At 64.2% G+C, this 12,748-nt stretch overlaps 1 protein-coding gene across 1 annotated transcript; it reads left to right on the top strand.

Annotated features, from left to right (window-relative positions):
* Nucleotides 1-1,998: 1,998 nt before the first annotated feature.
* Nucleotides 1,999-11,499, top strand: LOC104372141 (ras GTPase-activating protein 4). The gene is made up of 20 exons (XM_086624514.1): nucleotides 1,999-2,063; nucleotides 5,931-5,987; nucleotides 6,455-6,568; nucleotides 6,905-6,966; nucleotides 7,085-7,217; nucleotides 7,530-7,611; nucleotides 7,765-7,896; nucleotides 7,977-8,068; nucleotides 8,304-8,427; nucleotides 8,530-8,683; nucleotides 9,019-9,083; nucleotides 9,314-9,426; nucleotides 9,497-9,683; nucleotides 9,912-10,049; nucleotides 10,157-10,468; nucleotides 10,546-10,683; nucleotides 10,761-10,896; nucleotides 10,979-11,099; nucleotides 11,182-11,237; nucleotides 11,378-11,499. The coding sequence occupies exons 1-20, from the start codon at nucleotides 1,999-2,001 to the stop codon at nucleotides 11,497-11,499; spliced, it is 2,403 nt and encodes an 800-aa protein (XP_086480640.1).
* Nucleotides 11,500-12,748: the final 1,249 nt, after the last annotated feature.

Here is a 12,748-nt window from a genome sequence, read left to right on the forward strand (position 1 = left end):
ATTTTCACACCCGGCTTGGGGCACGTGGTGCCACCTGCACCTGCTTTGAATGGGGAAAGGTCCCCCAGGGCATGAGGCAGAGAGGGGACCTTGACCCCAACAGCCACGGCACTGGGGTGAGGGGCACAGAAATGCCCCCGGGAGTGGGCAGGAGGGTATAGGGGGGTGTTTCTCCCCGTTCCCCTTCATTCTACGGCGATTTCTCCCTGCCCCAAACCCAGAGGAGGGTCTCACCCACCCAGAGTTGGCCCAATCCTTCCCGGGTGCTGCTGACGTTCCCCTGCCAGCCACGAGATGGCAAGAGCGGACAGACAGCCCAGGGCCCGATCCTGCACCGGGTGTGGGTCCCTGATCCTGCACCGGGTGTGGGTCCCTGATCCTGCTCCAGGTGTGGGTCCCCTGATCCCGCACCGGGTGTGGGTCCCTGATCCTGCTCCAGGTGTGGGTCCCTGATCCCGCACCGGATGTGGGTCCCTGATCCTGCTCCGGTGTGTGGGTTCCTGATCCTGCACTGGGAGATGTGGGGGCCTGATACTGCACTGGGGGCGAGGGGGCTATGCCGGGCCTGATCCTGTACTACGGCCTGTGGGAGACCTGATCCAGCATTCCTGATCCTGTACTAGGATGTGGGTCCCTGATGCTGTATGGGGATTTGGGGCCTGATCCTGCACGGGGGTCATGAGTGCCCCGATCCTGCCGTTTGGACAGGATGAGACATCCCCGGTACTGAAGTGAAGGCCAGAGAGCACTGCAGGGTGCTGTGCCCCTCTGAGTGGAGTCAGGGCAGGTAGGCACATACGTTTATACATCATATACATATAGTAAACCCCGTGTTTTTTTCTGTAGGCGCCGTGCAAAGGTCAGCACCACATTTGCACCTGATCCACGGTCACAGCGCCCTTACCGGGATGTCCTTACGCTGCCTGGGAGGGGTGTTAGCCACCTGCCCCCCCACGCTGCCGCTGCTGCGAGCTGGCCTCCGTGGAGCCCAGCCAAGGAAAACCAAGCAAATCCGGCGATTAACCGCAGCAGAGACCAGCCCGGGCACGGCGAAGGGACGGTTTCATCCGGCAAACGCGGGTCCTCTCCGTCCTACCCCGTCCCCGAATGGGAAACACCCGTTTCAGCCCTAAAGTGGCTTCAAGTGCCTGGGGGGGAAGTTGTCCCCCCCCCGTCACTCCAGCGCTGCTGGAGGTGGGACACGCGGCCCCAACTGCGTGCACGGCTGGAGCTGGCACATGGGCAACCGGCAGTGACTGCGCCTTGTCCCCCTGTCCCCTGTGCGGGGGAGGCAGAGGGGCAGCGTGTCCCCACAGTGCCCCCAGTGTGTCCCCAGCGTGTTCCCAGTGTGTCTCCAGCATGTCCCCACAGTGTCCCCGCGGCGGCGGAGTGCAAATGCCAAGGACCAGCGGTGCCTGCCACGGCCCTGAGCGCCAGCTTTGGGTGCCAGGCGAGTCCTCGAGCCGAGGCAGGTCTCGCAGGAGGGGTGCCCTGTCCCCCCCTCCCTGAATTAGGGTGCCGAGTGCCCCCGAAATGCCACTAGTCCCTCCGGGGGTGCTGCAGCCGGGGGGTGCGGTGCTTAATTTAAAAAAAAGGGGTACAAAAACTAAGCGAAAGTTAAAGTTAAAGTGGGCCCCGCCCACTCCCGCCTCGGCCCCGCCCACAACCACCTCGGCCCCGCCCACACCCGCCCCGGCCCCGCCCACAACCCCTCGGTCCCGCCCACACCCGCCCCGGCCCCGCCCACCCACCCCGCCGTCCACACCCGCCCCGGCCCCGCCCCCGCCCTCCGGGCTCCGCCCCCAGCCGACAGCAGACACAATCACCCAATCACCAGCGGGGAAGGCCGTCCGGCCCCGCCCTTCGTCCCGCCCCGCGCGCTGATTGGCGTCCGGTGGCGCCGGCCCGCACATGGGCGCGGGGCCGCGGGTTCGAGGCTCCGCTCGGCTCCGTTCGGCTCCGTTCCGCCCCGCCGCTGCCCGCCGCTGCCCGCCCGCCATGGCCCGGCGGAGCGCGCTCTCCATCCGCATCGTGGAGGGCAGGAACCTGCCCGCTAAGGACATGTGAGTGCCTCCGGGGGGGCGGGAGGGGTTGGGGGGGGGACACTCCGGGAGGGAGCCCCCTGCCCCAGGGGTGCTGCGGGGTTCCCCCCTCAACAGGTCCCTGTGCTTTGGGGCCGCCCCTTCCCCAGTGCCTTTGGGGTGTCCCCCCCCTGCTTTTGGGGTTTGGGGTCCCCTCAGCAGTGCCTGTGCTTTGGGGGGCCCCTCCAGCACGGCTTTGGGTGCCCCCAGCAGTGCTCAGTGCTTTGGTATCCCCCTGCCTGGGGACACCCCCTGCGATGGTCTGAGGTTGCCTCCCAGGGGCACCCTCCCCAGCAGTGCCCCCACTTTGTGGGGCACCCCCTGTGCTGCCATGGGTTGGGGCTGCCCCCCCACGCCCCACCCCACCCCCCCACCTGCAGCTGGCCCTGGACAAGCAGCAGGACCCCCGGTAGAGCCGTCCCCCAAAAAGGAGCAGGGGGGAGCGCCTGGTGCCCTGGTCGCTGTCACTGCTCTGTCCCCAGCCCTGGCTGGATGCCCACCTGGCTGCAGTCCAGGAGGTGGGTCTGCTGGCAGCCCCTCGGCTCGGGCTTTCCCTCCTCGGCAGCCCCCCAAGGGCTGCCCACGTGTCCTGGCATGATCCTCATCACTCTGATCCTTACGGGGTGGGATGTGGGGACCACGTTGGAGTGGGACAAGGGAACGGCATTGGGGTGGCCCCCCCTGCCGCTGAGGCAGCGGGAGGCTGTTGAGAGTGCTCGGCAGCCGGGCAGGGTCAGGGCTGCCAGAAAACCAGGAAAAATCCCTGCAGCCGTCATGGAAAAAGAGGATAAACAAGGAAAGAAATATGACTTTTTTTTTTCTTTTTTAAATCCTGTGTGTCAGAGCCTGATTTTTAAATCCCTGCTGGCATAAGTCCCTGCTGGGAGCTTGAACCAGCACAATCAGGCCCTGGTTTTTGGGAAGCCCTGGTTTTTTGGGAAGCCCTGATTTTTAGGAGAGCGTGGTCCACTGTGCAGCAGTGCCTTGAGCGGAGCTTTCCAGCCCAGAGGCTTTGGGCCACGGCTTTGGGCAGGGAGAGCGCCGGGAGAAACCTGAGCGCCGGATCCGGCACGCTCACCCGCCGCCGCCTGACCTTGGCCATGTCTGGCCGCCGTCCCCCTCCCCTGCGGACAGGAGCTTACAAGATCCCGCTCCTCTGCTCTGCCCTGGCACAGCCTTTGGCATCGCCACCGGCCCCCCCGGCGGGAAATCCATCTGTGGGGTGTCAGTGGCAGCCCCAGTCTTGCAAGCACTGGGGTGATGGGGGTCCCCCCAAACCCCTGTGGAACCCCCCAGCTCCTGCAAGATTCAGCACAGGGAACAGCAGGAACAGGATTTGGCCAACGTTGCTGTGATTTGTGACCCCCCCCCCCTCGGTGCCACCCTGCTCCAAGGAGCAGTGCCACCAGCAGCCCTTCCTCTCCCACAGCAGCTGCAGCATGATTCCCCCGGGATTCAGCCCAGGCCACTGCTGTGCCTGGGGGTCTCCCACCTCCTCCCAGTGCAGAACAGCCACTGCTTGGTTTTGCCTTCCAAGCAAGTGCCTGCCCAGCACGGGGCTTGGCACTGGACAGCCACAAAACCATGAAATTGCCCGTAAAGAGGCAGGAAACCCGCTCCCGCTTTCGCCTTCCGGCAAGTCGTTGCCTAACGCAGGGGCCAGAAACTGGGCAGCTCCGGCTCGGCCCCAGCTGGGCTCTGCTGCCATCGCCCCCCGGGACGTGGTGCGAGCATGAGCCACCTCCCAGCCGAGCGCTGCAAAATCCTCCTCTGCATCTTCAGTGCAGGAAAGCACGGAAAACCGTCCGTTTTATTTATTTCTTTTATTTTATTGCCCCTCCTCTAAGGGCTGGACAAAGCGGGTGAAATTCTGATTGCCAAGCTGGGCGGCTCAGCCCTGCCTGCCAGGATGGATGGCTGCGGGCAGCACGCATGTTTGTTCCCCCCCGCCACCGAATTTATACTGTGCCATCAATCTTTAAAGCTTCAGTCTTCGTTTCCTCTTTTCAAAGCCCAACCTTCCCCTTTCCCAGCTCCTTCCCCTGCACCAAACTCCCAGCCTCGCCTGCCCACGGCTGCCCGTGCCAGCGTGGAGGTGCCAGGGCGGCTGGCCCAAGCCTGCCGTGCTCTGTGTAGGCGTCAGCGGGGTGCCTGGCGCCTGCTGAGAGCCTGCAAACCTCATCAGGCTCTTCCCCTGGCACCTCCCGGGCACTGGTTAGAGTCCAGGGACAGCGACGCTGCACAGGCGATGTCATCCGGTGCGGTGCTGGGTTCCCCACCTGCCTTTGGAGCAGGGATTTAGCCCCCGCTGATGTGGCATCCACAGCAGCTCGGGCACCTCTGCAGCCGCTCCAGCAGCCCGCAGAGGATGGATTTTGGCTGCCTTATGTTTTTAATCCCTGGATCAAGCGATGGTCCAGCCCTGCAAGGGCGGCTTCCTGGCACCCTGGATCCCAGGGCACGCGGAGCAGCCCACGCACTTGAAACGTCCTCATGTTGGGGACGAGGTTTTCCTGCTGCCGGCGTCGAGGCGGCTCCCGTGCGAAGCCTGTGCCGCGTTGCCAGGCACGGCTCAGGTGGGCAGATGTTCCCTTTCCGCCTGCCTGCTCTGCGGTTTGCAGAAGGTGGGAAATGTCAGCAATGGGCTCTGCTTAAAGGTGCTTCATCCCCCGCTCTCTATAGAACCCGCTCAGGGGTGGCTGGAGATGGGAGCGGGCACAAAGCAGCTCCTGGCAACCTGCCCATGCTGCTACCAGCCCCAAACGATCGGGATGCATCGGGATGGGGATGCCAGCATGGTGCCCGGGATGCACAGCCCAGAGGAACCCCTCCTGCTGCAGCTGTGTTTTGGAGGGCAGGGAGCACCCCAAACCCTTTTAATCCCCCCCAGCAGCTGGGCTTGGCCTCCCTGGTTTCGAGATGGGGAAATCGCTCCGTGCGTGGGGTCCCCGAACCCCGACCCGTGCGCTCCCCCGGCTTCGCCTGGATGCGCACGGCTGGCTGGCGCGCACCGCCGGGACTGGTGTTAATGAGTAACCGTGCTCGGAGCCGGCTGCTCTGGGACAACCCTTCCACCCTCTTGGCCTGCACCTGGGTGCTGCTGCTCCTCTGCCTCTGGCCAGAGCCCCCACCTCTGCCTGCAGCTGAGCTGCCTCGTTTCTGATGAACTGGGGCAATAAACTGTAAAATAGTGACTTTGATTTATTTATTTTTGGCACAGGAGCGGTGCCTCAGGTGGTCCCTGGGGAGGAAGAGGGGTCAGAGCATCGTGGCAGCTGCCAACAGCCCGTGGGTGCCATGGGACACGCTGCCTGCTCCTCACACCCTCTGCGCCACTGGGGGTGCCCCTGGGGATGTCCCCATCCCTATGGAGGTGTCGGGGTTCCGGGTGCACCTTGGGGCTGGAGGAGGCTGCTGCGGCCGTGCTCCCAGGGCGTGCAATGGGGCTGCAGGTTCCTGGAGACATTTTGGGGAAAGGACGGGGCTTGTTTGTTCTTCACCTTCCTATTAGGAAGAGGAAAGCCACTGTCAGCTGCCAGCGGACGTGGTGGCTGGACGCAGTCAGGGATGTGTTTCCCTGGGTTGGGAGCTAAGCCAGGGTTGTCACGTGCCCGTGGCCATGGCCAAATCCACCTCCTGAAGCCTTTGGCTTCCAGGGGTGCCTCTGTACCCCAGCACCCTGTAGCCCTGGGGTGTCCCTACGACGGGTGCTGGGAGGTTCCCCCTCTGTGGGGAGGTTTGCAGGGCCCAAGGCTTTGGTTGTCCATGACCATGAGCTACGTGGGGTTGGGCTGGTGGGGCCGGGGCTGCGGCTGGTGGTGCTGACAGAGCCGTGCTGTGTCCTTCTAGCACGGGGAGCAGCGACCCGTACTGCATTGTGAAGGTCGACGATGAGGCCATCATCAGGTGAGTGCCTCTGTGTCCCTGTCTGGGCCCCAGACCTGCTGGCACACCTGGCTCCTGCCAGGTTCCTCCATCTGCCCTGCTACAGGCACAAAATAATAATGATAATAATAGCAATAATATATTATAATTATTATATTATAATCATTATATTATAATCATTAGCCTATATTTAATAATAATTATTGTTATTATTATTCCCTGCTTTGCACTGAGCCACTCCTCCAGACACGGGCTCTGATATCCAACAGCTCATGGCCACCCTGTGCCCTGCAAGCCATCCTCCAATGCTTGCCAGCCCAGGGCCACAGGACAGGATGGGGACAGGACCCATCCCCTGTCCCAGCTGAGGGTTCGGAGCTGTGGGTGCTGCCCTCAGCCACGTGTCACCGAAAGCTGGGAAGCTCCCAGGGCTGGGGGGGGCGAGAAGTGCCCCATCCCCTTCGTCACTGGTGCCGTCTGCCCCACAGGACTGCCACAGTGTGGAAGACGCTGTCCCCGTTCTGGGGGGAGGAATACCAGGTGCTCCTCCAGCCCACCTTTCACAGCATCTCCATCTACGTCATGGATGAGGACGCGCTCAGGTACGGGCAGGTCGGCTGCGGGGCAGTGGGGGCTTGGCGTGGGGACACGAAGGTTGGTGGCTTTGTGCTCAACCCTGTTGTAGACACCAGAGAATCCACACCTCGCCCTGCTGGCTTGGGCTTTGGGACACAAACAGATGAAGTTATTTCCCGAGGTTATTTTCCAGCTGGCCCAAAGGGTGGCTGATGTGCTCCATGGGGACAGACACAGTGTGGTGACCCCAGCCCTGGGCGCCTCTTTTCCCCCTGGAAACGGGTGTGGGGGGGTGTCCCACCTGGGGCCCAGTGGAGACAGTGGGCTCCCATCCCACGCCGTGTCCTGCTTTTGTTTTCCAGCCGCGATGACATTATCGGGAAGGTGTGCATCACCCGGGACATGCTGGTGGAGCACCCCAAGGGTAGGGAGACGGGTGGCCGAGAGGGTCCCAACGGGGACCCATCTCCTGCCCCTGCGACGAGCTAGTCCTGAGGGTCCCCCAGTGACCCCCCCCGTGAGGGTGCACCCTTTTCCCGCAGGCTACAGCGGCTGGGTGAGCCTCAGCGAGGTGGACCCCGACGAGGAGGTGCAGGGGGAGATCCACCTGCGCGTGGAGGTCCTGGGGAGCCAGGGCAGCCGGCGGCTGCTGTGCTGCACCGTGCTGGAGGCCAGGTGAGGAGGGGACGGGGGGTGGCAGGGGGCTGTCTGTGCTGCTGGGATGTGTATGGTGAGTCCCGGCTGCCCTGTGACTCAGTTTCCCCATTGCATCAGGATCTTCTCAGTTACCCACCCTTGGGTGCAGAGCGTCCTGACCATCACCACCCAGCAGCTGACGGGGGTCCTGGGGCGGGGTCCACCTCATCTGCTGCTGGTCTTTAGGTTGTGCATCTTCAGATGCTGGGCAACTGAGGAGGAGAGTGGGTGCCGCAGGTGCCCGTAGGTATTTTGGGAGGATACTGGCAATATTCCCCCTCTTCTTGGCAGGGATTTGGCCAGGAAGGACCGGAACGGCGCCTCCGACCCTTTTGTCCGCGTGCGCTACAACGGGAAGGCGCAAGAGAGCACCGTGAGTCCGACCTCAGTCTATCATGATCCCCAACCCACCAGCAGTCCAGGTGAAATCATCCCACTGGGAAGCCTGGACGTCGGCCATGAGCTGTCCCTGTCCCCTGTCCCCCGCAGCTGGTGTCGCTGGGGAGTGAAGCCGTTGCCTTTGCAGGTGGTCAAGAAATCCTGCTACCCCCGTTGGAACGAGACCTTCGAGTTCGAGCTGGCCGAGCCCGCCGGGGAGAAGCTGTGCGTGGAGGTGTGGGACTGGGACCTCGTTGGCAGGAATGACTTCCTGGGCAAGGTGAGCCCCTGAACCCCATCACTGCTGCCAGGGAACCTGCCCAGCTGCCCCCCTGACCCCCTCCTGCCTTCCCCTCCCAGGTGGTGTTCGGTGTCCAGGGGCTGGAGGCGGCTGGGCAGGAGGAGGGCTGGTTCAGGCTGCGGCCGGACAAGTCCAAGCCAAGGGAGGACGAGTGAGTCTCAGCAGGGGGGTGTTGGGGTGTGCTGGGGGTCCCAGTGCCCACAGGGGCGTTGGGGAGGGAGTTATTCCTGAGGCAGCTCCTGGAAATGCCCTTGGCTGGTGGTGGGGAGCAAGTGCAGGGCAGCCCCACTTGTCTGCCCAGGCTTTCCCGGGCTGTCGGGCCACCTCCTGCTTGGTGGAGTGCTCATCCATCCCTCCATCCCTCCACCCACCCTGTGCTCCTGCAGGCACCGGGGCAGCCTGGGCTCGCTGCAGCTGCAGGTCAGGCTGCGGGACGAGACGGTGCTGCCCCCTCACTGCTACCAGCCCCTGGTCCAGCTCCTGTGCCAGGAGGTGAAGTCGGGGCATCAGGTAGGGAGTCCATGCCCTGCTGGGGCACCCACCTTCCTCCAGCTCTCTGCCAGGGCGTGCATCTCCCTCGAGCCATCACGTCGTGGTGCCTCTCCCCACCAGGACGGCCAAGTGCACCTGGTCACCCTCCTGGATGAAACCACCACGGCCGAGTGCCGGCAAGAGGTCGCCATCAACTTGGTCAAACTCTTCCTGGGCCAAGGGCTGGTCAAGGAGTTCCTGGACCTGCTCTTTGAGCTGGAGCTGGCCAAGCCCTGTAAGGCTGGAGCAGGGAGTGGAGCTGGAGGCATCCAGCCATCTTCTGGGGCTGCAAAACCTCCAGGACCTCGTGTGGTGATTTTTTGGGGATGACGGTTGAGGTTCACTGTGCTCTGGGTGGGAACCTGTTGGGTTCATCCCAAGCAACTCATGGGCTGAGGTTGGCTGAGGTTGGTGGAGGAGCAGGTGGCTTGACATTAGGAAATCCTCATAAGGTTCATGGAAATGCCAAGGCTGGAGGGCACAGCCCCTGTCAATACCCCCATGATTGCAGCTGCCCGGTGGGTGACCTGTGGCCATCACCCAGGCCACAGACCATCTCCTGTTTTGCAGGCGAGCCCAACACTTTGTTCCGGAGCAACTCCCTGGCCTCAAAGTCGATGGAGTCCTTCCTCAAGGTGCCATGCTGCCCAAAACCTGCTCTTCCCAGGTCACCCTGGCTCTGGGCTGTCCCCAGAGGACACTGGGGAGGAGCACTGGGAGGGTGGTGAGGCTGTGTCTTTCCCTGGGGCTGGGAAGTTGGAGAAGATCCCCTGGGTGACCCTTATCAGGGAGTCTGGGGGTGTCAGGTGCCAAACCTGTGGCCACGGCCAACACCACCACAGTCCCCTGCGTGGTCCCTGGGCAGGTGACGGGGATGCCGTACCTGCACGCTGTCCTGGGACCCACCATCACCCGTGTGTTCGAGGAGAAGAAGTACGTGGAGCTGGACCCCGGCAAGGTGGAGATCAAAGACGTCGGGTAAGGGGCACATGGAGCCGCGGGGTGTGGGGGACCCCGACCGTGGGGCTGATGGTGACGGTGCCTGCAGGTGCTCAGGGCTGCACCGGGTGCAGACGGAGGGCGAGGTGATCGAGCAGAGCCGCCAGCACCTCCAGTCCTACCTGGGCGAGCTGCTGGACACCATCACCAAGTCAGCCCCGGCGTGTCCCCCCGTCATCCGTGCTGCTTTCCGGCAGCTCTTCCGGCGCGTCGGGGAGCGCTTCCCTCAGCACCAGGTGGGGCTGCGGCAGGGGATGGACCGGGGCGTCAAACAGGGACATCCCCAGGAGACAGGGTGGGACAGGGTGCACCAGGTGTGGTCCTCAGCTTTGGTTGATGGGGTCCCCTCTTGGGCATGGGGGCAGCCCCCCAGGGACAGGGCGCAGGGGACAGCGGAGGTGTCTGGAGATGTCCCATGTTGGGACAGACCCTCACACGTCTCCCCCCGCCCCGGCTGGCTGCAGCATGCCAAGTTCGTGGCCGTCACCAGCTTCCTCTGCCTCCGCTTCTTCTCACCGGCCGTCATGACCCCCAAGCTCTTCCACCTGCGGGAGACGCACGCCGATGCGCGCACCAGCCGCACGCTGCTGCTCCTGGCCAAGGTGGAGTGGGGGGCACCCCGGGCTGGGGGGTTGGGGTGCCTGGCTGCTTCCCATCGGGGAGGGCTGGGTCTGCCACCGGTGACGCTGCCATCCCCGGGGGTCTCCAGGCTGTGCAGATGGTGGGCAACATGGAGCCGGCGGTGGGGCGCACCAAGGAGGCCTGGCTGGCCCCGCTGCTGCCCGCCCTGCAGTGCGGCATCGCCCAGATGAGGGACTTCATCACCCGGCTGGTGGGGACGGAGGAGGAGGAAGAGGAAGGTGAGGGGTGGCCACCGGGCTCCCCCACTGCAGTGGTGAAGGAGGGGCCGCTCTTCGTCCATAAGACACGGGGCAAGGGGCAGCTGCTGCCCGCCGCCAAGAAGCTCCACTTCTGCCTCACCGGGGAGGCCCTCCGCTTCGGCAAGAGCCCCGGCGCCGAGGTACGGGGGCACTGCGGGTGCTGGGGGGGGCGACGGGGTGGGTGGCACTGACCCCCCGCGCGCCTGTACCCCGCTAGCCTGGCGGCGCCATCGCCCTGGCCGACGTCCTGGCTGCCGAGAAGGTGGAGGAGAAGAGCTTCGGGAGCTGCCACGTCATGCAGGTGGTCTACGTGGGGCCGGGTGGGCAGCAGGAGACAGCCTACCTCCAGTGCAAGGTGGGACGGGGACGGGACATGCGCCCCGAGGGGCATCACAGCCCGGGACCCCCCTCACCGCCCCCGACCCCCCCCAGTGCGTCAACGAGCTGAACCAGTGGCTGTCGGCGCTGCGCAAGGTGTGCGGCAACAACCCCCGCGTGCTCCGTGCCTACCACCCCGGCGTCTTCCGTGGGGACAAGTGGAGCTGCTGCCACCAGAGGGAGAGGACAGGTAGTGAGGGTGGGCAGCCGGGACCCCCCCGCGGGGGTGCTGGTGGGGTCCCCCCCGCCATCGTCAGCCCACTGTGCCGCAGGGCCGGGCTGTGACCGGACGCGCCGTGGCGTCATGCTGCAGGACTGGAGCGACCCCCTGGACCCCGCGGTGGAGGCTCAGCGCCTCTTCCAGCACCTCCACGGCCTCCGGGACACCCTCAGGTGAGCCCCTGCCCCGGGGGGTCCCCCCTGCACCCCCTTCCTCCTGCCAAGGGCTCGTCCCTCTCCTCCCCGCTCTCCCCAGGGAGAAGTACTGGGAGCTGCTGGAGACGGATGCCCAAAACAGCCCCCGGGGTGAAGGTGGGTGCAGGGAGATTTTGGGGACCTCATCGGAGATGCTCGGGATGGGACGTGTCCCTGGGTTCGGGGGGGGCTGTGGTAGTTGTGGGTGCCCCCCCCAGGGGGTGTGGGATCTCACTGCTGCTCCCCTCCCCCCGCAGGTGCCCCCCTGCCCGAGGGGCTGAGGCGGCTCTGGGGGGTGCTGGGGGAGCTGGAGGGCTGTCACCGCCTGGCACAGCCCCCGGTCCCCCCGCCCCCTGCCCTGCTGCAGCTGCAGGCATGAGGGTCCCGTGCCCACCCCAGGTCGGGGTCCGCGGCAGCAGCAATAAAGGCACTTTGTACCCTGCAGCCCTCTCCTGTCCGTCTCTGGTGGGGACGCTGCTGGCCACGGGGCTGCTGGTCAAAGCTCTGCTGGTGGCACTGGTGGTGCTGCTGGTGGCGGCGGCACTGGTGGCATCGCCGCTGGCCCTGCTGGTGCCATCTCTAGTGGCCCTACTGGTGGCGGTGGTGGCATCACCAGTGGTTCTGCTGCTGGCCTGGTTAAAACACTGCCAATGGCTCTGCCGGTGGTGGCACTGGTGAACAACGCTGCTGGCCCTACTGCTGCCATTTCTGGTGGCTGCAGCGGTGGTGTCTCTGGTGGTTCTGCAGGGGACATGGCTGATGAGGTCACTGGTGGTGGTGTTCCTCATGGCAACGCTGATGACATCACCAGTGGCCATGCTAGTGTCCTTTCTGGTGGCACCATTAGGGCACAGATAGTGAAAACGCCAGCAGTTTTCCTACTGATGCCCCCGCAATGATGTAACATGGTGTAACCGGTGCCACCGCTGCTGGTGCTGCCACTGGTGACATATCCAAGGGCCCTGCCGGTGCCACTCCTGGTGGTGACGTCACTGTGGTGAAACATCTGAGGGCCTTGCCAGGGCCGCTCCTGGTGGTGACATCATTGGTGACATATCCAAGGGTCCGGCTGGTGCCACTCCTGGTGGTGACATCACTGTCATGACATATTTGAGGGCCCTGCCGGTGCTGCTCCTGGTTGTGATGTCACTGGTGACATATCTGAAGGCCCTGCTTGTGCCGCTCCTGGTGGTGATGTCACCGTGGTGACATATCTGAGGCCCTGCCAGAAACACTCCTGGTGATGATGTCACTGGTGACATATCTGAGGGCCCTGCTAGTGCCGTTCCTGTTTGTGACGTCACTGGTGACATATCTGGGTGCCCTGCTGGTCGCGACGTCACTGTGGTGACATATCTGATGGCCCTTCCAGTGTCTCTCCTGGTGGTGACATCACTGTCGTGACATCTCTGAGGGCCCTGCTGCTACCATTCCTGGTGGTGACATCACTGGTGACATTTATGAGGGCCCTCTTGGTCCCAGTCCTGGTGGTGACCTCACTGTGGTGACATATCGGAGGGCCCTGCTGGTCCCACTCCTGGTTGTGACATCACCGGCGACATACCTGAAGGCCCTACCCGCGCTGGTCCTGGTGGTGACGTCACTGGTGACATATCTGAGGGCCCTGC

Source organism: Tauraco erythrolophus, chromosome 21 (genome assembly GCF_009769465.1).
Source record: "Tauraco erythrolophus isolate bTauEry1 chromosome 21, bTauEry1.pri, whole genome shotgun sequence".
Taxonomy (NCBI): Eukaryota; Metazoa; Chordata; class Aves; order Musophagiformes; family Musophagidae; genus Tauraco; species Tauraco erythrolophus.

Bases quoted from the DNA above. Each gene is read 5' to 3' on its own strand.
- LOC104372141 (XM_086624514.1), top strand. From the start codon at position 1,999: ATGGCCCGGCGGAGCGCGCTCTCCATCCGCATCGTGGAGGGCAGGAAC. The intron at 10,050-10,156 runs GTGGAGTGGGGG...GGGGGTCTCCAG, and splicing joins CGCTGCTGCTCCTGGCCAAG to GCTGTGCAGATGGTGGGCAA. The intron at 11,238-11,377 runs GTGGGTGCAGGG...CTCCCCCCGCAG, and splicing joins AAACAGCCCCCGGGGTGAAG to GTGCCCCCCTGCCCGAGGGG.